Raw genomic sequence first — 26379 nt, 5'->3', positions numbered from 1 at the left:
CTCCATCCCCACCATCCCTTGAACTCCTTTGTTTGTGTGATTTTCATGACAGAAACACCAACACTGACAGAAATAGCTCCATGGCCAGCAACTGGGCTGAAAGTAAAAACCTTCCTCTGCTTGTCGATCCCAGAATTTTATACTCTGGAAAACATGACACTTGGTCATGCCCACACCTGTCCTTCATTTCAGACAACATCAGCAGACGCTGCAACATAATGCTACAACATTAATTCCCTCGAAAGACTGTGAAAACTGTATAATGACTACATGAGTGCCACTGAAATCGACCAACAGAATGTTGTGGCGACAAAGTGCTGGACCTTCTTGGCCAGAAGAGAATAGATAGATTTGACGAAGTCAATAACATCAACTTCACACATTCCAGTAGCAACACCTGGAATACGACCATCCGGCTGACAGGGCGAAGTTGCGCAGCTAAACTATGCGCCAAAGCAATCGCCTAAGCACGAGCCAATAATGGCAGATGGAAAGGCCGCTCACCTGAAGCAAAAGCTTTCACCAGAGAAGTCACCGCAGAAATCAGGGAACTTGAAGATTTGCCCTGAGGTGAAGCTCGTAAAATGTATCACGCTGCTTATACAGGATTGTTCTTTTGTACTGTAGATCTCTAACGGCCAATGCAGTAAGAAAGAGAAGACTAAAGAACGGGCTCCGCCAAGGCTCTGTTCTTGCCCCAATGCTTTTCAACATCTTCACCACCGATATACCTGCTGGGGAGTGTTCACAATACACCTATGCTATCGACTCAGCTATTGAATTTGCTGATCTTTCAACGTGATGGAGAACGCCCTTGAGAAGGACCTCTCATTGCTGAGCCAGTACTTCCACAAATGACACCTAAAGCTGAGCCTGCCCAAGACAGTATGCTTTGTATTCCATATTGCAAACCGATTAGCCGACACCACGCTGAACATCAAACTCTATGGCACCAATCCCAAGTACCTTGATGTCATACTTGACCAAAACCTCACTTTTAATTCAAAATTCAAATCACGACATGGAGTCAGCGGTCTTATTGAATTGGATGACGGTACCACATCCTAATGCCATGAAATTTAGGCCTAAATCAGCTTGCCTTGACAAAACTCCTGCTCAACCGCTTGCTCCTCTGACAGTGTTTCACCTCCAGACCCATGCACGTGCAGGTCACGGTGGTATAGCCGTAAGCTATTGCCCAGGCAACTCCCAGACCTTTTATACATGTCAGACATCCTCATCATGAACAACTGAGTGTGTTTAAGTCCACAAAAACATGAAAGGGGCACCAAGTCTGATACCAAGGATGAGTTTGCCTGCAACTCCGGACATGACATCTAGATAAGGCCTGTTTGTTCACACAGCAGCAGCTTACAGCCATACCAACCTGAACACGCCAGATCCCGGAAGCCAAACACGCTCGGGCCTGCTTAGTACTTGGACGGGAGACCGCCTGGGAATACCAGGCACTGTAAGCTTTTAACCTCCCTCTCTTTAAAAACAGCAGATGGCGGAGCTGCGTCTGTTTGTGTGGGGAGACCTATATGGGATTGGGTCTTTCTATGTACGTTACGTCTCTGATCCTTCCTGTGAGACAGCGCGTGCAGATTTTCAATCCATATTTTGCATGTAAGTCAATTAATTGTTAATATTTAATTACAGGGTGATTGTAAGTGGTAAAATACAGCGTGAGACCAACACAAGTAGAAAGTAGTCGAGAAACTCGTGAAACGATTTTGTGAGTGCATTTTGGTCATCCACAAGCTTTCAGACAGACCGAGTCCTCCTAACCTTAGACTCTGCAGTAAAATACAATCATAAACGAAAAGGGCCTTAATGACACCCGAGTGTTCAATTAGAACCACTACCTCTTCATGTTAATACACGTAATATTTACATCACAGTAATGGGTGGAAACCTTAATTCAGGTCATGTTTTTACATTTTTATGAAAATGTATTTGAAGTCTTAATCAAAATTGGAATGGAACCTTCTGAAATACACTTCATGATCAAGACACAAAAACATGCGCCCAGAAAGTATTGCGTCTATGCATCTGCGCTCAAAAGGCCACTACCTCGGGATTTGGAAGTCATTTTAAATGACGTTGTTCCAAGTTTTCCTGAATGAACCCTGAACAAAAGCCTGATTCAATTCCATCTTCATCAACTGACTGTGAATACAAACTTTCAAAGATTCAGTGCTCATCCTCAAAGAGTGAGTGGCTGGCTTGAGAAAGGGCATTCACATCTGACACCAGAGAACACACGGTTGGAAATTGACGCTCTGTACTTTACTGGGACTAAGATTTAGCTGAGCTCTGAAACATGGATCAACAGGCTTTTAAGGCTCACTTCATCCAACCGTATTGTTACCACAAAATGAACTGCTCTTGTTACCACTGCTTTCCAAATCTTCCTCAGGCTCTGAGAATACACTGTCCTTTCTGCTGAAAAACACTGTGAACATAACTGTGTTTGTTTACAAGAAAACTCCACTGGGTGTCTTTCACAGCATTCCGTCTTCATGAAATGTTCCAACGTGCCTGACATGCTGACATGCTGACAACATGAGCCTACAGTGACAGTTCACAAACACACTTGACATTTTATATTTACATTTACAGGTGTTTTTCAGGTGCTTATGGAAAGAGATTTCCAGTGAGTACAACAGGAAAGTACGGTTGGAGACGAAAAACTACACTCGTATGAATGCAAACACAGAGCTGCAGTTCTGAAATCCATTTGACATTTAAATATGCATCTCAAACAGAGCACACACCTACTGTTCCGCATGTTCAGTTTGAGAGTTGAGCATTAACGTGGGTTTGAGAGGTAGAGTGATGCCTGCTTGTTGTGTAAGAGTGGAGGAGGGTGAGGTGGAGAGGTGCATCCACAGTCTGAGTCTGAAAAGATGGTGTGGCATTTCTACCTGTTTCCTGCAAATTATGTAATGAATGTTTATTTTAGTGATTGCCTCTACAACTGTGGTGATTTCACAGTACAGTAATTACTAGCTGTATGACTCTGACGCCTCTAGTGCCATAGTGGAAGAATGTTATAAACGGCCAATAATGTTGCTCTGTTTCTGGACTTAATGAAGTCTCCAGTTTAAGCTCGTCCAAATCAGTTCACAAGGTGTGTGGATGTTGATGTGGGAGTGTCAGCAGGACAACATGACTCGGGACTACCTTTTTGACACATCGCCTTCTGTCACAGACAATGTAACAGCTCATTGATCGAGGTTTGGTAAGATTTAGGCACAAAAATTACTCCAGCTAGGAAAGGATCCTGGTTTTGATTTAACATTTAACATCCTGGTGGATACAGCCTGTTTTTGGTACCAAGAAAAAAAAGTGTCAATTAGACCAGTTAAATCGATAATAAATGAAAAATAACATTAAAAAACAGTAAGACAGATGTGTTTGCAATGTGTGCAGAATGTAAAATGTTAATCTAAAGAATAACCAAACATGGCCCTGTGTCCTCTGGTGTGTTACAGGCAGAACACCCGTTAATGCCTAATGTGCTAACAAAGACAATGACACTCAGAGGGTGCCGGCTATTAATCCACTTAAACTTTTTGCCGTGTGCATTTCCACGATTACGGGGCGGGTCAAATTCTATTAACCGTGAGATTTGAGTCTCTTTGCCCAAAGACAGACATGCAGATGGCCGGTTACCATTCCAACCACGCACACAAATGAGACTTGCTTTTATTTCACAAAAGAAGTGTTGCTTCTTGCACAGAAACGCGTGTGTGACTGTCGGCTGTGTGTGACACTAGTGCAGCATATGCATGTCTTCTTCGGGGTAAATAGCTGGAGCTGTGTTCTTCCACTTGCTACTGCAGTCCATGAGGAAGGCGCAGAGGATATAGTCACACTAATGCAGAGGTTCACCACCTTTTCAGACCACGTATCACTAAGATCCACTTCCCACTGCAGATTGATTAAACTATGCAACAATGGTGTTTTAAAGTCAAGGAATACATTTAAGTACAGCATTCGCTACAATCACTTAAATTAAGCAGTGGGAGGTGCAAGGAGAGCTTATTTAGACGTCCAGCTAACTGTAGCATTATGCTGTATTGGATGTGTCGTGACATCACCCTACATGGCTAAGCACAGAAACATTTAAATGATGATCATGATCATTTTTACATCATCCCAATGTGATATGATGATGAATGTCCTAACTGTTTTCTGTAATGAAATAAAGTCAACAATAATGTTTTGAGCTTGTGCAAGTTGAAGTGCAATTGGTAGGCCTTTCAGCAGCGCTGCTGTATACCACCAGGTGGAGCCACCAGGGGTTCATGTAACAGAGTTTTGGAGTCACTGCCCTAATGCATTTGTCAAAATGTCTGTTCCAGTTGGCTAATTTCTGTGTCTGGAAAGAAAACAGTTCAAATGATTGACGTAAAAGTCATGTTCTTTGGAAAGCTTCGAGGGTCTTGTGCTTTTTGCCCTGATATAAGCTGTTTTGTGTGACTCCTCACTTCAACAAATCTTTACAAGGTGGAAAGTGCAAAGATAGCATGACATTGTGTCACCGAGGGAAATACACCAAGTTGAACTAAACTAGTCAGGCACTACTCCTTCAAGTATGAGTATCAAGTAACAGTACAGATCTGTCGTTAACAAAACGCTCTAAAGCCTGCAGAAAAAAGGTTGTGAATGCCGATGACTTAAATGATTTAACAAGATCTCCAAATTATTGGAAGTAAACAATTTACAGAACTATGGTCGTGACAGGTTATTTTGAAATACAATGAAGGCAGGCAAGGTGATAATATATTAATGCAAATCAGAGTTTAATCCTCTGAATCTGAGTACAGTACAATTTATAAACACAACACAGGTCTATTTAAGTGTTAACCAAAGGGAACTGGTTTTTTTTTTTTTAAGTTTCTTCAATATGTTTCAAGAAATATCCTGAGAACTAAAGAGGCCTCTCAGACAAAATGTTTTCAAGAAACTCAAAAAGTCCAGTAGCCTTTGAATAACACTGACATTGATCATGACCTGACAGATCTACAGCCATTTCAAAGTGACCAATCAAAGGGGCAGAGACATCGGACATCTATTGCTACGCCTCCAAAGTTACCTTGGAGTGTGCGGTTGGTTCACTGTCAGTCAAACAGTCTTTATCCCTATCCCTAACCCCAATTTTAACTGTCCCACCTCACTGAACTCGAGGACTGGAGGTATCGAGTAGGGGTCAATCTCTGGACCTGGACATTTTAGCTCTTCAGTGAACAGTAACTGTAAAAACGTTGTCACAGAAGCACAGGGCTGTGGTGACTGTGAGTTTGACCCTTTCTATGCACTTACAACTGCTCAACACTGCATCGGAGCGAGATGAGGTCCGGCTCCATCCATTGGCTCTACAGAAAGCAGCCTCTCCCTTTGAATGTATAGCAAAGACCAGGCCTTTTGGAATAATGTGCTCTGGGGAGAAACATCAATGATAGTTGTCGGCCGCAGAAACAGTAAACGTATTGGGAGAAGACAAAAGACAGCTGTTCAGGCAAAGAACTTTTTTACCAACTGTAAAGTCTGGTGGTGGAAATAGGCTGGAGGTTTTGTCCCTGCCTCAGAGACCTGGCAGCTTGCACTCATTGATTCAACGATGAACTGTGCATCATATCAAACAGTGCTTAAAGATAATATTTTCAAAAATGTGGATTTTTTTTTTTTTTAGCAGGGGAAAAATCGGAAGCACACGATCAAGAAATGTCAGGTTGTGAAATAGCATGTGTTTAATTATTTGTTTGTGAAGTTGTTTAAATGTCCCATATTCTTCTGAATCCAAACAGAATCCATGACCTTGGTGAAGGTTAGCAGATTTATAAATCAGTAATCCATTTAATAGGATTGTTTTTGTCTTTGTTTTTTTTAATGCCTGTACGAAAACAATTCTCGTGTACTTATTCCTCCTCTCCATATTGGCCATTATGATAATTATTTATGTCTGTTTAATATCTCAGAGTTGAGCCATTTTTTTCTGTTCTTGTCCTCCAGATTACATTGACTTAATCCTTCCTCATCTGCACTTTATAAAACATATAATACATGTTGTGTCTGTGTATATCAAGGGCATTCTTATGAAAACAAGCAATGGACAAAAACATTTTCCCCAGTGATTATTTCCAGAGAGATCCTGAAATAACCCAGCTGTGGTGAAAATGTGCATAAAGACATACTTCACAAAGCTGCGAGAGCCACATGTATATGTGAAGCCCATTTCTCAGAGGACTATTATCACAACAAGAGAGCTGTGGTTAGCAAAAAACATATGTGGAGCACGTTGCGGTAACAACAGGTCATGAATGGGTAATGGCAAATAAATAGTGTGAATTTTGTTCAAGTTCACGGAATTATGTACCGCTACATAACAAATCCCAATCAACATAGCTCTTGGTTTACTGTTTTTAACATGAGTAATGCTATGGTTCTTGCAACAAAACAAAACTACTTGCTGGTAACTCTGCGCCACAGTTTGGTGAGCAATTAAAAGAAGGAAATCTAACTGACAAATACAGACTCAGTTTAGCTGATGTTGGACTGCTTCTTTTACAAAGAACGAGGGCTTTGTATTTTGTTCCCCTTTTTTTACAAAGGAGTTACAAAGCTTCAGAGCCAGTACGGAGAGTATCAACACCTATTCTCATCCACATTGGTACATCAGTATTGTTATAACCCTTTCCACGATGGACGTTACTGTACTAGTAATATGCGGTGAACTTTTTGTCTGAGTAGGCAGTGACCTATCAGTGTGACATAAATCTACATTCAATTAACCCAGCAGCCCATTATGCATCGATAAATAAAACACATCTACCTTTATCTATCTCTACACATATCAGTTTGGCTATAAATCAACAAAAACGCTGAGGGCCTTTTGCAAACTCAGCCAAATGTTGAGCCAATGCGAATTAAAGCTAATCAATGGACACATCGCACTTACAATGTGTTCACACATTGAAGACTTACACAACGCAATAAATGCCTTTGTGCCAGAACATGGTGAGAGAGAGAGAGATAGTTTGGTCTCAGCACATATAATAAAGGTATGGAGACGGTGCACTCGGATCAAGGAAAAAGGGACAACGTTTTTTGGTTTTAGATATTCTGTCAATCTTGAACTGGAACCCCATGTTGTATGTCCTTTTCAGAGACACGATTCGTCTTCACAGCCAGGTAGACATCGCTACATGTAACAAGTCAACCGGTTAGCTTGCTGATCTTCATGATGCGGCAGGTGGTTGGAAACACACATACGGTGCGGTCGGTAGTAGGAGGGAGGGGACGTCACATGGCATGAAAAAGCCTGTAAAAGGCTGCAGTGCTGAGGCAAGGCCGGTCTGTGCCTCATCTCTGATCATGAACACTATGACAACCAGCTATCCATGAACACGTCCGTACATATGTTGGCTTTGGCAGAAAACTTGCAGCAAGAGTCACAGAAAGCTGCCTCAGCATTCAGGAACTATAGTTATTAGGAGCAAGCTGTGGCAAAAGCTTTTAAAACAACTTCTCTGACAAGCTTAACTGGAGCCTGTGTTATTCTGAGACAAATTATGAACGATAAGAATGTAAAAACAAGACATAAATAAAATGTGGTAGAATTGCAGATGAAAGGTTCAATTTAATCAGTATCACTAACTGATTGTTATAAGGCTTCTTGCAGTGGAATTACTACACTTATGTATTATTATTTTTTGTGCATGTTAACATTTTTGGATACTATTCTTTATTAAGTGGAAAAAATTATTGCATTAGATGACATAATATCAGAAGCTGAAACTTCTTGAGTAAATTAATCTCTGTCTCCACTTCCAAACAATAAATAGGAAAGCATTTTTTTCTAATTGAGACTGCCTATCAAGCTGTAATCTAACAGAGGATAAATACTATGATTACTAGTAAAACAATATGGTTGTGGTGTAGTCAGTAAACAAGAATGAACTATATTTGATTTTGGGGAATGGCGAATAAGACTATCTTCCGTCAAAATTGCCATTAATATATACGATTCAGTTTCAGTTTTCTTACAGCATTAACTTGGCTGACGAAAGAGAATTTGGGCATCTATTTTAAAACAGTCTCAGACCGAAGGGTTTAAGACACATTTAACTCAAACCCATCCTTTAGTGGGTTTAACTTTCACAATTTCATTGGATTTAATTTTTCTTTTATAGCACGATATCACAATACAAGTTATCTCAAGGCACTTGACATAGCAAAGTTTACAACAGAGCCTTACAACATTGTAGAGAAGATCCCCACAATTAAACACACTTTAGGCTTGAATATGAATGACACTCTCTTAATTTAACCATCAGTACAAAAGGTGAGCAGTAATTGCTTCAAGTTGAGGGTCAAAGTTCACTCTTTACTTTGGACATATTTGGTCTTCACATGATGTCGTTTCAGCCCTTAAAATATTTGAATAAAACTCCAACCACAACTGGGTAAACTCAATCTGCAGATGAGGATCATGGGATAACATGAACGGCTCCAGAAACATATTCACTTCTATAGAATTGTGGAACTGTAAAAACAAAAACACCCACTATTTGTGTACCAGTTTTCTGTAAAACTGACCACTTTCATGCTAACCTTTATACAGATTTTTATCAAAGTGCATTTCAGTCAATATATGTTCAAGAGGAAAAAAACAGCTCAATAGGAATTCACAAAGAAAATGACAGTCCGGTCAATAGACCTTCATCAAGACAGCTCGAGGTTGGCTCTTTCAATCTGCATGGTGCTTTCTTTTTGTCACTGTCTTTTTGGTCAAGAGACCTGAAATATAAAATGAATGCCTTTGTATTGCTAAAATAAGTTTCCTTTAAGTGTTTGTCTTTTGTTGGTTTAGTAGAATATAAAAATGGCTAAATAAATACATAGAATAAAGTACTAAAACAAATCACGTCAGTGCAGGATCATTCCGGATATTTATGGTTATGTTTTTACAGTTCTTAAGAAAAATGCTAAAATGAGGCTTCGCATGGATTTGTCCCTTGAATTTTACTCTTGTCAGGGCATAAAACTCCTGGAATCAGCATGCACCATGTAAGAAAAATGAAACTCTTAACCTAAACCCTGGATAATGTTATTAATGATGTAATTTTGAATGTGCTCAAAGTGTGCCATAAGAATCAGTATATATTTAAGTTTTTCACAGGCGACAAGAGAGAACTGTTGGAACCACAAAATCTACTGATCAAAACAAAAACAAAAACTCTGGTTTAATGAGCTCTAAAAGTCACCATTAAATTCTTGACAAACCAGGAAGCCCACTGAATAGTCTTTCAAAACACTGAGAGCTGCTGAATAACACAAAGCATCATATTGGATGTAATCTGCCTCAGTTGGAGGCACTGGATGTTTTGTTTGAAACCAGCATCAATATTGCAGACGGAAAATGTGAAGTTAAAAATAAAAGCAGCCGAGCATTCTCAGTAAGTTTCCAAGGCAATCATAAAAAATGTTCGATAGAATTGATGACATGCCAGCAAACACAGTGGGATGTAATGCATTTTAAACAGATGCAATCATCTTAGATTGGACACTTTGTCATCTATGTTGAATCTGGTAATTGCTGGCAGCTCAACTAAAAAAGAACAATCAATATGTAAGAGGGTGATGAAACAAAGAGAAAATAAGCACCTTTCTCGAAAGCAGAGATGAATGTAAGCCTTCCAGAGCTGACAAGGGAAGAGGTTTGGTCTCAACTTTGGGACACAGAAACATATACCTGCCTCACCTGAAGCCCTGGAGGTCCAGCTGTTTACCGGCCCTACGGTATCTTTACCTGATCTCTGAGTTTACCGTGTTAATAGAATGAGGCACTGATGAATAACATACATAAAAACATATGGTTAAACTCATCCCCTCATGTTTTAGGGCGATGTAAAATATTTACTGAATAGCATCTTATAAACCCAACTTGTATTTTTTTTTTTTAATGAACCAAATATATTGATTCTCAAAGGTTATATTTGCTAAACATCACTTTACTTTAATGCGGACATCTCCCGATAATGCCAAACTATAATTAATAATTAGGACCTCACCTAAAATGGTGTTTGTGTGTGTGCTGATGTTTGTGTGTGCATGTGTGTATGTGTGTGTGTGTGCGTTTTGTGTGTGTGTGTGTGTGTGTGTGTGTGTGTGTGTGTGTGTGTGTGTGTGTGTGTGTGTGTGTGTGTGTGTGTGTGTGTGTGTGTGTGTGTGTGTGTGTGCTACTCACAGACTCTGCCGTAGCTCTGCTGAATCTCTAGATGTTCCCAGTGACTGAAGATTCTTCTCTAATGTGACAACTGGAAGGATTAAAAACATGCTATGTGACCCAAAAATAGTCGATTCTGGACTCACAAACACCATCATGCTCTTGAGTCCTAAAGATAACTTTTGATGGGTTGTGTAACCCTATAATTAAAGTCTTAATTAGGAGTTAAATCTTTATTCAAAATGACCCACAAAATCAAATGTCAGTTTGAGCTACCCTTATTCCACTTTCACATCTCATAACACTGATTTCAATCCAAAACTCGAGCACTAATCCTAAATTAATTGAATAATAATTTAAAATCAAGTACATTTTTTGAATTTAGATTAGCACTATGAACCAACTTTATTCCTGATATTAATTTTATACTAACACTAATCTGCAAACTAAAAGGAAGCTTTAATCCTAATATTGCTTTAAAATCACGGGAACCTAACCTGTTCCTCTGAAATAGGTCTGTAGCTCAAATAGCTCACCAACCAGGCTAATCCCACCTGTTACTGCCCTGTTCAATTGCCACCGGCTGTCAGGAAGGACTGAAATTGAAGCCCAATTTAACCATAAACCCAAACCCTAACCCAATAAATCAAAACCTCTTCTGATATCAGATTTAATCTCAACCAGAGTCTCCATCCTAAAGTAATCTAGATCTTAATTTGATCAACGTCATACTTCACATTTTATATGGAAATCCAAACCCTAACTTCAAAACTGTTTTGCCCTATGCATGCCCACATCCTGATCTTTGAAGTCATTAGAAGAGATACAGAAGCACACACACGCGCACACACGTGCACACACGTGCACACACGCACACACACACACACACACACACACACACACACACACACACACACACACACACACACACACACACACACACACACACACACACACACACACACACACACACACACACCTAGTTTTGATAATGAATGGTCCTTTTACCGTTGGCGTTGATCTGGAAGATGTTGGAGGAGGTCTCCTGAAAAACATCGTGCAGTTCTGACGGGCTGACCTGCGTGGCTTTAGAAAAAAAACATGATATGAGTAAACACTTCTCAGCCCAGTGGAGCGTTACTCTATGGCATAAGGAGAGCTGACCACACACCAGCAGCATGTTGGGATGACAGTGATAAAACAAAAATCACAACAATATCCAGGTTTGGACATTTCCATAAGTGTCCATCTGCCCAGTTTGTTGTGTTTTTCCCTCCCTTGTCTCACTGCCAGTCAACTGAAAGCAAACACATTCAGACTGTGGTTGCATGATTTTTGTTCTGTCTTTTTCACAGCAGATTTACACCATTTTAACCTGCTGTAGCTACACTTTGTCTAATATATAATATTATCAAATATCTAAAAATTATCAAAACATTGACAATGTATCAAAACATATATTTATTCTATAAAATTAGATTAGATAATTAGATTTGACTTTATTAATCCCACAGTGGGCAAATTTGATCGTCACGGCAGCAAAGAAAAGGAAAAAGTGCACACCATATGAAAAAAAAAAAATCAAATACGTATAAGATATAAGAAATAAAATAGGTAAAAAAAAATATTATTTTAGAATAAATGCACACACAGACTATATACACAAAAAAATAAAAATAAAATAAATACAGTTTGGGATGAATGGAAAAAAAAATGTCTGGTGCTATGAAATGAAATGAGATGAACAGTGCAACGATATTACAGGGTGGTGATGAACAGTTTGACAGCCGTCGGAAGAAACGACCTCGAGTAGCGCTCTTTAAACACTGAGGGGTGCAGCAGTCTGCCACTGAAGGAGCTACTTAAAGCTCCTATTGGATAGATAAAATAGATAAAATATCATAGTGCGATGTGAGATGGGTCATTCCCAGTTATAAACCAACAGAGAATTCTCACCCACACTTCCCCTCAGCCAAATGGAGTCTAAAGTCTTATCTACGTCCTTGTTTTGGTTTTCTGGCCCAATGGCAGAAACCCAAAGCTGATTGTACTGTCCCAAAGTGGCCAAAACCTCTTTGGGGTTGTTTCATCACTGGATTAATCTCGTAGGCGGTGCTGTGACAAATATGTTCTGTTAAATTTCAACTGACCCTCAGTGGAATGTCAGTTTCATAATTTCCTGAGGTACTCAGAAACCAACCAGAGCTGAAAGAATCCGTTTATTATCCAATTAATAGAAAATCGATCGGCAACGACTTTGACAAAAAAATTAATTATTAAAGGAAATAGCAGTCAATAAGTCAGTATTGATAATGACAATAAATATTGGTTGCAGTTTTAGTTCTTCAATTTTGGATTAACATAATTACATCTTTTTTTTCCCAGCCATTATTGCTGCCTCTGATCTATTACTGGGTCATGCGAAATACAAGTAAGCAATTCATGTATTATTTTCAGCACAGCCTATTTGAATATGTATGCTGTAGTGATTATAATGATTAAAAAAGACCACACAAGGTTAATGAAGTTTCAATTTTGTTGTATAATGTCCCTTTAAACCTATTTTAACCTTCAGTTATACAGCTACATGCAGATATGTGCTCAAATATGACAGCAATATTCCAAGGAACTGCATTAATTAAAAATAATTTGCAAAATTATATGAAAAGAATAAAGGCTTAACATCTGGATCTGTAATATCTGAGGAAGTTATGACTGCAGATTTGCAGATACAACAAATTGATTATTCCATTGTTGCAATGTGACCACCACCACAGCCACAGTGATGCCTGAAGATACAATACCACCGCTGGCCACTAGATGCTCTCTATTTACATCTTTAAAATCTTGATTATGTTCTTACTACTTATATTACTTCTTATTTACCTTGTATTGGCCACTGAAAAAAAAGGCCATCTACTGTACATGTTCATCATTTCCACACCAGCTCCCAACTTTTTGCCTTAATTTGTATGAAAGAGTTCTATGACAGTGATGAAGCTGAACAGTAAAACCATATCAAAGCTGAAAAACCCTCCCTTCACAAATCCATGTAGTGTATAGAAGTGACACTACATCCTTGTTCCTCTACACCCTGTGGTTATCTCTCCCTGCCTCCACCCAAGACTGTCAAATTTCAAAGCTTCCTTAAATCACAGTAATCCATTAGGGTTTAATCATATATTTAATATTTATTTTATTTAAGTGATAAGTAGTCCTTGGTTCAGTGCTTTTCCACTGCAACTCCCAATTTTACTTTGTCGATCAAAGAACCGTGGTCAGTGTCAGGCGTCTGTGCTTTTACATATTTTTTTAAAAGAACATTGTATGATGTTTTTTTCTGGGGCAAAGATGAGAAAAACTAAGTCCTCAATAACTGATTAATACAAAAAACGATTTAAGATGCCAGGGCTTTAGCATACGAGGCCCCACCTGCCTCTAAAGCCTAAGCAATGCCGATTAACCACTCGCTGACTAGTTTACTAATTACTAAACAAAGCTCAGTTTACAAGGAGGCACACAAAAATATCTTTATACATCACCTCTCAACAACTATTTGATAATAAATCATACATTTTCCCCAGAGGAAGAACAGTATTTATTTTGCCCAGAACCTTGCAGCTATGACCAAATGCCTGCAAAGCTTATGGCATCCGTACCAGCCTCAGTTGTACTCTTGTGTTTAATTAATACATGTTTAACATAGATAGTGACCATGGTGAAAATTGTTTTTGGAGACGTTTCTTAATAGTAATGCTGACTGACATTCGCATTGAACTCAAGTACAGCCTCAGAGCTGCTGATTTGGGTGTAGTCTGACTGAATCTGAACTGATGGTGAATACCATCCATTCATCCATATAAAACTATAAAAACATTATTTTTGCCCCAACAAATTAATTATTACCAAGATGGGTTAGATATACACAAAAAATGCCCAGCAAATGCTTTGCAAGTCCTTTGATATAGTGGTCACAAGTTGGCGTAGAAGCTGTATTTATATCTCAGGTGACAGATGCCAAGATTTACATTTACAATCTCACAGAATTCTGAATTTTATTGACATAAGTTTTGGTACATGAGGTTTTGGTAGTTGCAGCATGTTGTTTAAGCAGCACGGTGTTCTTTTAGTTTTCAGTGCAACTCAACACCTGAGGATGGATGGCACTGTTTGATTTGACCTGATGACTATTGCCGCCAATGCAATATACCTAAATCTGTTTCTTCGCATAAAAATAACTCAATAAATCATGGGTTGTTGAATACATCAAGCTGGAATGACAAATAGTGTTTTGAGTAATAAGTGATGGGACTTATTACTTGTATAAATTAATAATAGTAAATTGAGATTTACAGTAATTATGTTGAAATAAATGGCTTTAAGTGAGAAGAAGAAAGCGATTGGACATCAAAGGCTGTGGGAATGTCGTCCAGCTGATATGATGATGATGTAGTGGACGGGGAGAACGGCATGGCATCGAGCCACAGGCTGGCAGTAGGAGTGGTGAATCTGCTGTATAAGTTATGTGGGCTGAGACATTTTCCTCGTTCAAAGGCACGTCATTGCAAATGACAGGGAGGGTTAATGGCCTGAAGCCATTACAGCAGGCTGAGATCAACGTCACAGCCCATACGAGCTTCCAGCACAAGCCATCTCATGCAGCCTTTTGTCAAACGCTGCAGCCAGAAATGAGAGCATTTGGCTTTTTTTTCCCGACATGGTCAAAAGTGCGGGTGTAGGTGTTAAAATGAAACCAAATAAAAAGTTCCAGCATGTGGGAAGGGCGGTTGGAGGGACGGTCAGATATTGGTTTTAAATAAAGAAGGATGGCCAGATGAAGGTGAAGTCAGAGACAAAGCAGAGATAAAGATATTCATGGTGCGAGCTGGAGCAGGAACTGTGAGACCTCCACTGTACATCACAAGTCATTAACTCTACTCACTGAGCTATACTGACAAATCGTCCAGGTAATAACATGATTGCATGCAGTCACTCGAACAACGTTACAAGACGGTGATACATTTGGAAATGGGTAATTTTTCAACTGGAAGACCTTTAGTGCATTTTTAATGTTATCTCAGCACACACACATCTTTAACACACACACACACACACACACACACACACACACACACACACACACACACACACACACACACACACACACACACACACACACACACACACACACACACACACACACACACACTTTGTCCACCTTTCATTTACCATGATGGATGGCTCTTCAGCGTTCATGCTGCAGTAGAGGTGGCCTGCCTTAACACTGGATGGGCTCACAGGATGGGTGTATGAGTAAGGTGTGTGTCTGTATACGGGTTAATGGAGGAGTCCATAATTCTATGCTGCACACATTGATGAAAATATAGATATATCCAACACACCACAATACTACAGCACGTACATTGTATACAGTCTATATTAAAGTTATACTGGATGAGTGTTATTTGCTATCTTGGATGTAAACTATCCTTCTCCCTTCTTGAATGACCACATTCTCTGAAATGCTGATGACATTCGGTGCAAATTTCTTGGGATAGTGTAGCGCCCCTAGTGCCCACCAAGTGGCAGTGCAAGAGGTGCTAACGTCAAGTCAGGTTCGATAGCAGCATGCCTGAATAACTCAATGACAGAGTTACTATGAAGCTGAACAGTTGACAAATGTATTTGCTTTACAGCAAAAATGAACATATATACAGCGCTAACTTATGTATTGAAAAATAAAATACAAATAGAGCTCTTTCAAAAGTACAAATAAAATAGTGCAAAAATAATATTGTCCTGAAAGTTGAAATCCTCAACCAGTGCTCCTTTAAATTAAGGCATAGGTAATCCAAAAGTAAAGTTTAGTCCTTGTGCTCGTGTGTAAATCGATCCAAAAGTTGAGATTGTGATCCGTGTGCGTAATGAATGTATCACTACTAGGACTGTTTCTTCTGTGTTCTAGCCAGGTAGGTTTTATAGTGTGTGTTGGTTCCTATCTGGCGTTTATATGAACAACTCAGATGTCCTCTATGGACAGGTCCTACGGCCGGCCACACCGCGACCCCGACTGTCCACAGTCTCGCTGGGCTCGGCTCTTCCACACTCTGTCTGTATCTTAAAACCAATCTACACAAACAGTGCAGACTAATAAATGATTATGTTCATGTCCTGTTTCTAACATGAGACCTCATTCACGTCTTTTTCTTATCTTTAACACCTCATAATATATAACCAACTACTAAGGATATATTTACACTATAATGAGTTGAATTACCATGTCGTCCAATAACTGGCATAACTTTTAGACATCCTTTTATCACATTACATTTGAACATGAGCTGAAATATTACCAATTTAACATACGTATTTAACAAACAAAATCGATTCAACTACAGTGCAACTGTACTGCAAATCCTTACAGTGGGTTAATCACACTAGAACCGACCGGTTTTAGTATCGGCAGAATGAGTGAAATGCATCTTTAAAGTCGCATCGTAACCTGCTCCACTGACCAGCTGCGAGCCGCTAGCGTCAGCTGACTGCCACTTCTAATAATCCTTTTTTAGAAAGTTCAATGATGCAACATGCACCAATTAGACAAAATTCTCACAACACCGATTGTTTTTTTATGAAATGTATCTGAACTCTTAACAGTGTGTGCGATGCTTTCTCTCTCTGGCTTCACAGTGGCTAACAAGTATGTGCGCTCCAACTCACCACAGTTTCAAACACTTCTAACTCAGCAGAAATCGTCTCTCTCCTGTTCACAGCCGAGGCTCTGAACAAAGAGCAGCTTATTAGCACCGGTATGTGAAAAACATTTTGTGGCGTTTCATACCAAGACGTGTCCATTCGTTGGCGGTTTGTTGACAGAGGAGTCCAGCAAGATGGCGCCGCGCTAGCGGCAGCCTGTTGCAGCAGCTCCCCTCCCCTTGTTATTAGTATTATTAGTATTTTAAGCCTTTGTCCTCTCTTCGGAGTTTTTTTCTTTTTTTTTTTCTTTCTCTATTTATATTTTTTATTTTATTGCTTTTCTATTATATTATTCTATTCTATTATTATTTTATTCTATTGTTTCTATTATTGCTCCTGTATGTATGCTGCTGTGGCGAAAACATTTCCCCTCGGGGATTAATAAAGTATATACCCCATACCTAACTGGAAACAGGAAGTGTCTACCTGTTCGCGGCCCGTTTCAACCGGAAATGACACAACTACACCTCTAAATGACATGCAGGGTTTTAGTAGCCCTATATTTCACGTGGGTTATAATAGGAATATGTTTTCTCACTGAGAAAGAACTGCATGGGCTAAACTGACAAGAAATAGTTGGCATATTAGTAAAATGGTTAAATAGCAGTGTGGAAAGTAAGTTGGTGAAGTAGAAGTTGGGTTGGTGAATGAACATTTACCGTATCTTCAAATGAAACATAAGTTTAATTTGTGCACATGCAAAAGAAACGTCAAACTAAACCCTCTAGTTTGAGTGGGTTAATTACAGATGTACATGTACAGTCACTCTATCATCATCCTGGCGCTGGCCTGCACTGTGTTGTCTACAGAAAATCTTGTAATTCTGTCCTCCAGACCAGATAGTCAATTAGATACGGCCAGTTGGAAGTATCAAGACATCTGAACCATAAGTGTAAAGATATAAGCAAGGAGGGACATTACAGGGTGGTTCATGGAAGAGTCCATGTGAGGCCCGACATCATCATGACTCTAAACCGACTAAGACCACTGGGCCTCATTCACCAACCGTTCTTAAGAAGAAATTAAATTCATTCTTAAACCCCATTTACGCAGACTTGATGAAGATTCTGGTATTCACCAATGTTTTCTTAGTTGGGATTTTTTTCTTAGGTAAGAACAAAATCTATGCACACTCAAGAGCACACTTACGCACCTCTGAGTGCTGAAATGTTTGTGCCAAATAATGATTTTTTTTTTTTGTGTGTGTTTTCTTCAATTCTACACTTGTATAATATTATAGTCTTTAATCTACAATGGTATTTTTTATTTATTTATAACGTTAATAATTATTTGCGTTACTTTACAAAGCATCATGGTTTTGAATAATCACTACACTAACACCCTGACAGCCGGAAAACAACTTTGCCTTCCAGGTTTGACAGCAATGAATTGCGTGTTAGTAAATTAAAATTAATCGGACTTTGATCAGTGTGATTCTTTATATATTATAATTATTCTGAAGAAGGAAACAAATCACTAAAACAGGACTTTTTCTTCGGATATTTCTTAAGAACAAATTTAAGAAAAATCTTAAGAAGATATTGGTGAATGAGGCCCATTGTTCTCCAGGTACAGTTCCACTTCGGTTGTTTTTTCTTCCTGTACATATGTGGAGGGGTAGATAATTATCTAGCACAGGACCCAGGCAGGAAGGGATGACAGAGGCTGTAAAGGGAGACAGAAAGCTCACCTGGGCCTTTTTCCTGCACACCTGAGCTCAAGCTGAGGCCCGCCTTCGTTTGGTGATTTTGTCTCCAGGCACCTGCATGCTTCCAACTGAGGGGACAGGGCTTTGTTTCAGACCTGGAAGTTATTTTACCAGACTTTTCCAACAGAAGGCAGCTACTGTTCTTTTTCCTCAATTTGTTAGGTTTTAGTTTGTCTTAATACAAAATAGTTTGGTCTGTTTTTCTGTTTCATTTCCTTCCAGTGTGGCTGTAGTCAGGCTGTCAGGGAGAACAAATGGTGGCAGTTTGAGTGCATGTTTTGTTTGAGTTTCTTTAGCTGCAGCATATCGTAGTGCTGTGAAATAGTTTGGTTCAGTTCCAATTAGTTTGTTTGCAGTGGTGTTTCATTTTTGCTTGCCTACTTTGCAGTTGCCTAATTTCCCCTTGTTTTGTTGTTGTACACCTTACTCTCCACCAGCCTCCCTCACAATGCAGTTTGGACCCACATTCTTTAGTCCTTCAGTTGTTAATTTATGGTTGATTTTTGTATTAAACATAATTTATTTCAACCCTTCATTATCTCCTGTGTTAAGGCCTCTTTTGTAACATAGTTATTTTACTATCCAGTCAACTTGAGATGTTATATTTTTTATAATTACATCTTTGGCTGTATCAGTCTCAAGTTCCAGTTTATTCTGAGTCCTGTGCATTATCACTTGGTCACACATATTGGACACCAGCCAGCAGCTACGAACAGGTTACATTGACCCACTATGTCGGGATGTTGCTCAGTAATGAGGCCACCAATGGAGTAATGGAGGGAAGGGTAGCTGAAGAGGGAGTCATCTAGTTAACCACCACCTGTGCAGTCTGTCTTTGACAACAGTGTACTGAAGAAAGTTGTCCTCATGATCCATCTCTTCATAAACTAGTAGCCTAGTGGCTGGCTCTTAAAGGATACTCTGCTGATTTTACACAAGAAAGTGTGTTCCCTTGTGATTGAAGCAAAGAAGGAAGTGAGGTTACAAAGTTTGGGTCAGGGGGAGGTCAGAGATGGTTGGGTGGTTCAAACGGAGGACTGTCTCCCAGCAGACATGTAAATGTTCATTCCTTTACCCAACACTATGCATTTTTAAACAGAAACACCTTGCAAGAAACACGTTTTTTTTTCCAGTTTTTTTTTTTATCCGTGCAAAATCTTGATGTAGTCCTTTGGTAAACAAGGACAAATACCAATCTTCTGTTTAGTAATGGTTGCAAATCCTCACAAAATATCCCTCAAGGTGGACTTGCCACATATTTATAGGGTGTCTCAATTATAAAATGAAATCAATTCATTGCAAAGACACACATACCACTCTTCATAGCTCTGTTTCAGTGTCACAATACATTTTGTTTGTTCAAGCCTACTCTTGTCTTCTTTATAGGAAAAAAGGGGAATAATGCACACATTTCAAACTCCTGAAACGCTTAGCTGAACTGAGGTGAGACTGCCTGGACACTACAATGACACTCTATCACTTCATAATGAACAAAGTGGTATGACAGGACAAGACTTAAATCTTACATATTGCATCCCAGAGCAGAGCTATTCTGTTTTGGGTACGTTTTATCTATTTGAAAACCGGGTGAAAACAGAGTGCCCAGTTTGTGCCACACAAACCTTTTTTTTTTATATATATATATATATATATATATATCATTTTCACATTCAAGCCGACAACACATAATCTACACTTGTGATTTCACGCTCACTTCCCAAACTTGGAGGCTGTGTTCCCTGGAAGGTTGAGTAATCCATAGAGGGTTGTTTCACAATCAGTGTTTTATAAATTGGATCATTTCAGCAGCTTTTTATCTTTTAACACTCAAAACTTTTCTCTCACATTAACATGTCGACGCTTTAGCATGCTCATATCAGCATGCCACTTCAAAGCTGTACTGATATGCTCTGCCTTCACAAAATCATTCTTGACAAATTCAGTCTCTCTGTGGTTTGAGAAGTGTGTCTGATACAGTCATAACTTTGATTTTGTGTTATATTATATCCCAACAGAAGCATTTTGGAAATGCTTATGAGGGGTGTAAGAAATTAAACTTACATGCTAATTTGGTAAAAAAGACTACATCATCTCTTGTTGCCAAACTTTAAGCTAGATTCTAATGCCAAATTGCAACAATGTTCTCAATGATAATGCTAAAATACTGATGTTTAATGGTAATGTAGCTTGTTAAAAATGATAACATTTGCCGGTTATCACTAAATAGTGGGAATATTATAGGGATATCATCAGTTTTCCAGGTTTTTGCTCAAAACTATAAAAGCCTCCTCGTGCAACGCCCTCCAACTTAAATGACAAAACATTGAATTGATTTTCCATTCGCTCTGTTTCTCTGTGAGCAGACTGTTCCTTCTAAAATTGTGACAGATGCCTGCAGACATTTTTTTAAAGTTTGGTTACGGTTTGAGAACAAAACAACTTGGAAAAGATCATGGCGTGAGTTTAGGAGAGATTGTGGTTTTGTTTAAAAAATGCTATCTGTTTGGTAGTGGGAAACAGTGTGATGTTCTGTCGACCCATGCATCCCCTCCAACCTCCTCACTATGTGGAACTTATTGTGCTATAATAAACATTATACAACAAGTAGTTCTGACCCAGAGATCTGTTTGGTCAACTGGACGCTTGGAACGTGCTCAAATCATCATGACATCACACCCTGCTCATCAATAAAATTGTAACCATCCATCCATCCATCCATTATCTATACCCGCTTTATCCTGAACAGGGTCATGAGGGGGGGGGGGGGGGGTGGAGCCTATCCCAGCTCACTTTGGGCGAAGGTAGGGTACACCTGGACAGGTCGCCAGTCCATCACAGGGCCAACACATAGAGACAGACAGAAACAAAGACCGTTCACACTCTCATTCACACCTAAGAGCAATTTGTAGAACCACCAATTAACCTGAGATGCATGTTTTTGGACGGTGGGAGGAAGCCGGAGTACCTCGAGAGAATCCGAGAATTTCATATAATATCTAATATAAAGTTATTTTTACTTGTTATAGGTCTATTAAATGTGACCCATTTGGTGAAGTCGGGTTTCTTTTGGTCCTTTTTTGTCGCTCCGAGCACCCGTACCGCGACACCACGGAGAGTCATGCACCTAAAATCCGAGCGACGGCTATCTTGACCGGTTTGGTTTTAACACGATACGGTGTGAAAATCTTAAAAATACACGAGTCCATCATAGTTTTTTTTTTTTAGCAGATATCTTAGTTACAACCAGACTGAGCTAGCAGCAGTTTAGTGTTTCTGTGTTGTATTTATGAAGTTTGAGAAACCATCTCTAGAAAGCAATAAAATGGACTAGATTCCTCTCTGTTGCTAGGTGATTGCTAAGGGCCCGACTACTTCCTGGAGTGGTAAACATTGCAAACATCACATAAGAGTCGACTGACGTAACTGATTGTTTTCCAGTTCTTAGTCATACTCAATGTATTTCTGTGGAAACGGTGATCACACAAACAAAAACTTGTATGTTTTAAGAGTGAATTACGCCACAATATGAGCACATTTTCATTACATATTTCGTCTAGTCGGTAACTCGTTTTATAACCGCAATATTACACTCGAGGGTCTGCTTTAGCTTCAGCGAGACGGTAAGCAAAGCCGTCGTGCCAATAATGACGTTAAAGCACACCCTCTTGTGTGATATTGCTTCGTCAACTAACTTCCTCCTTTACTTTCAGCTTACTATAGCTGCAAGAAGGCTTTGTCACAAGAACTTGGACAAATGTTGTAATGGGATTCTGGCTGGAGCAACTGATAATGTCAGTTTTCTTGGGAGGACAGTCTCGCTGGTGGGGCTACATGGAAAATTAGGGGATCATCAAAGCGATTACTGTCTTTTGCTCGGGAACTACAAATCTGTAGCAAATTGTGTGCTCATCCGTCCAGTACAAGATGGTTGAAAACATAGACTTGTGCATGATACAGGAGGAAACGTCAGGGTATCTTCAAAGTAATTAGGTTGATCGAAAATCCTAGCGACGGCTAGCTTGACCGGTTTGTTTTTAACACATGACACGGTGCTAAAATCTTAACGACACGACACGAGTCCATCGATATTTTTTTTTAGCAGATATCTTTGTTACAACCAGACTGCAATTTCTTACAGCCTCTTTGAGGTCCATGATGTCTGTACAAAATTCTGTACAGTGGCAATCCACCAATGGTGATCTTTTGACCTTTGTCCATCTGAATAAATGTGGGGGAAAGGCCTACTGGTATTGCCACCTCCAGCCACTTGCCTCGATAGAATTGCATTGGATTTGTGTAAACACCTAGCATGGCTCCAGGCTGTTTGCCTTTTTCAATCAAACAATCCATCCATCCATTGGCTTTACCTGTCTTATCCTGTGCAGGATCACGAGGGGCTGCAGCCAATGTAAATCTGTAATACTTAAATAAGTAATAATCAACCTAATGGCTTAATATAAATACAGTACTGATGCAATATTTGGTGGTTACAGGTAATACATCATTTCCAAAATTTCCCAAAAAGAAAAAGAAAATCACGCGATAATATCACCTTTTTGTTAGATTTCATCTAAATCCTGAATTCACATGGGAACACACTGTCATTATGCTTGTTTTGCTTGATATGCCCTTGATAGGGTCAAAATTACAGCAAGTGTCTGTAAAGGAGTCAGGAAACAGGGAAAGCTGTCGGAGAGATTCTTTCTTTGCATATTTCCATTTGTCAATGATAAACGCCAGGGAACTGATTATAGATGATAGGCAGTTAGGCAGTCTGGTTGATTTTCTTTTCTTTCTTATTTTTTTGAAGATCTGAATAATCAATACAAAGTGTCCTGATTTCTCCTAGTCTAGAGAGTGAGGACTGAGCTGGCTGGGGATGAATTACCATCGTGCCCTCAGAGTAGCTTGTCGATAGCAGAAATGTGCTATCTGCAACATGTTCAATTATACTCTCAAATCAGAGAGGAACTTAATCTGGAGCTCCTATCTCATTACGCCCGAGGTCAGTGGCTGTCTCTCCTCACTGCGGAAGGACAGATTTTTGCTCTTCACTAAAGTCTGTAATTTAGCTACCGAGCAGATGATTGGGAGACTGAGAACCTGGCCTGCTCCCAACAGCTGGCACCGCAGGTGGAGCTGACAACATTTGATTATTGTTCGTTGAAGGATTTTGACCAATATACTGTACATACCCAATCTGTAACATAAATCAATCCCAGTGGTTGCCAGACTAAATAAAACTCCAGTCGAGTAGTTTGGCAACAAATTATACCCCTTGTATTTAAAGTTAGCGTTAGTTAGTTGTTGGTTTACTTAACAACTGGTTGTTAACTTCAACTTTTACGTTCTTCTCTGTAATGCTGAAAGGTTCTGTTGTAAAGGCTATGTTAAGTGTCCTTCAATGACCTGTGTTGTGAGCTGGCGCTACACGTAAATTAAATCAAATGGAATTGAACTCTAAACAAAACAAAGAGATCTCTGGCATAGCTGAAAACTCAACTAGAGGTCTAAAAGATTGTCATTGATCGCACAAATGTTTTCGGAAGTAGAGTTTTCCCCCCAGACGCCATCTGATGTATGAACATCTGGCGAACAACAGATGATCAGTTTACACCAAGTTTAAATTGTAAAAAAAAAAAAAAAGAAACTTTTTTTCTTTCTTGGTGTTAGATAACAGTTTCAGACTGGCCATCACCATTTACCGTTGAGTATTTCACTTTTTTCTTCTTTTTTTTTAGGTGTTTGCCTGAAAATTTTCACTTATTGGACAAGTGTGAAATCTTAATTGTTTGTTTATTTGTCAACTTCAAAAATTCCTTCGTAGACATTCTGGAAAAATGTCAACAGACTGTGTGACTATTTTACGGACCACTACCATAAATTATATAATGACATGAACAATACATAGGTACATTGTGAATCCTAAATCTTTTTTTTTTCTTTTATGGGAATCATTATTGCATTTAGGAAATGCATTCAAAGTTCATCTTTTCAGTGCCAGTACTGTTCTCAAGAAAAACCTGATAGATCAACACATTCTCATTTCCAGTGCGTCAAATGATGTCGTTCAGAAGTGGTCAAATAATGAGATTTTATCAAAACAGTTTGCGTCACATATGGACACACAAGGTGCCATACACCTTACATTTAGGCACCAAAAACAACCTGATTATAGTTGGGAAGAGATCACTGTTACTTTAACAAAATCCACAAAACCGATCTGATGCTGATTTAAATGAGAATTCATGTCAAATGGAGGTTGGGCCATGAACAGTGATCACAGATCACCAGCATAGAATTCCAATAGGCTCCTCTGGTATAATTAAAACTGCAGACAGTATAAACTGATCCCTGGGTCTTATAACATCCTATATAATTAGAATCAGATCTAACAGGAAGCGATTGTTTCTATGACTTTCTGTATAAACTGAAGACCGCTGGAAACTGTCAGACTTGACTGCAGCTTTTTGCTGTGGCCCCCTGCTGCTGCTGCCGTCTCTCATCCTCTTTCCAGGCAAACCGCATTTCATCTCAAATGAGCCGACTATTTTTCTTCCCGCTCAGAATTTGTTACATCAGCTGTCTGACAACATTCCTTCCTCAGTTATGAACCAGATCTTGGCCACAACCTCTGTCTACGAGCGCATCATTTAGCGACTATCGACTCTAAAACTGTTCCTTTCTCTGCTGATGTCACCTGTCATTTCAGTGTTAGATCAATGAAACCCTCCTCCACTCAGTGCACCTCTAGTTTCCCCCAGACTTAGAGTCCATCCACTGAGCTGGTCACTCGACTAAATGTTGTGCACATCATGTCAAATAAATAATTGAATTGCTCTGTATGCCTTTGTCTTATGTGTGTCTCTCCAGACTGAACTACAATATGAGATGTGCTCAAAGCTAAATTTGAAGTAATGTTCCTTCAAATTTGTCTTTAAAGATGTAAACTGAAAAACCTGTGATGTTATCTCCGTAAGGATGTCAGCCTAAAACTTCTTTCACAAAACATGGCGTTATAAGTTCATCAGAGGAGTTCAGGGAAAGTACATTCTGACACATTTCAATCAATCAGTTCATTGAGAAAACAACTACCAGATTAATCCATGTTGAAAAAGCTCATTATCGGTTGCAGCTGAGTCCAAAACAGTTTAAAAAATAAATTAAAAAAAAAAAAAATCAACCAACTGCAGCAGTGAAATCCTACTTTCATGCATTTGATTTATTTTAATAGGGAGAGGAAGATATCATTCAAATATGTCCAATTTAACACCAAAGCCCTGTTAAAACAACAATTATCATAATAATTGTTGAAATATCATTTGCCGTGATATACTGTGATATTTTCGGAGACTCATACCGTTGCAACCATAATTCTGAGTCAACACAAAGTATTGCAAGAGAACACAAGACATATAGCGAGAGAATGCAAAAAGTGGTGTTCAGAGCCTCTGAAGAAATGGACAAGTGACAGAATGTTATAAAACACAGACACAGGAAACACTGTAATACACATGTAATAATGTATATTAACTGACCCAGTTCACAATAAACGTAAAACTACTTCAACGAGTTCAAGACCATAGAAGACAAGGAGTTTTTTTTCTCATATTTAGCGCCCCATCAGATTTGATAAAGCTGTTTTAACAAGGCTGTCACACTGTTGATCTGCTTT

At 39.2% G+C, this 26379-nt stretch overlaps 1 protein-coding gene across 1 annotated transcript in view; it reads right to left on the bottom strand.

Annotated features, from left to right (window-relative positions):
• tsnare1 (T-SNARE Domain Containing 1) overlaps window positions 1–26379 on the bottom strand; it is a 171502-nt gene that overhangs the window by 94824 nt on the left and 50299 nt on the right. The window contains exons 3-4 of the mRNA XM_069702094.1: window positions 11249–11326; window positions 10262–10331 (exon numbers count right to left, since the gene is read on the bottom strand). Of these exons, the coding sequence (XP_069558195.1) occupies window positions 10262–10331; window positions 11249–11326 (148 nt within the window). The remainder of the gene's footprint in view (window positions 1–10261; window positions 10332–11248; window positions 11327–26379) is intronic.

This window comes from Brachyistius frenatus, unplaced genomic scaffold, assembly GCF_029030835.1.
Source record: "Brachyistius frenatus isolate BFR_SWC_R1_liver_20210118 unplaced genomic scaffold, ASM2903083v1 Contig_40, whole genome shotgun sequence".
In the NCBI taxonomy this organism is placed as follows: domain Eukaryota; kingdom Metazoa; phylum Chordata; class Actinopteri; family Embiotocidae; genus Brachyistius; species Brachyistius frenatus.
This window is presented reverse-complemented; position numbering and strand designations above follow the sequence as displayed.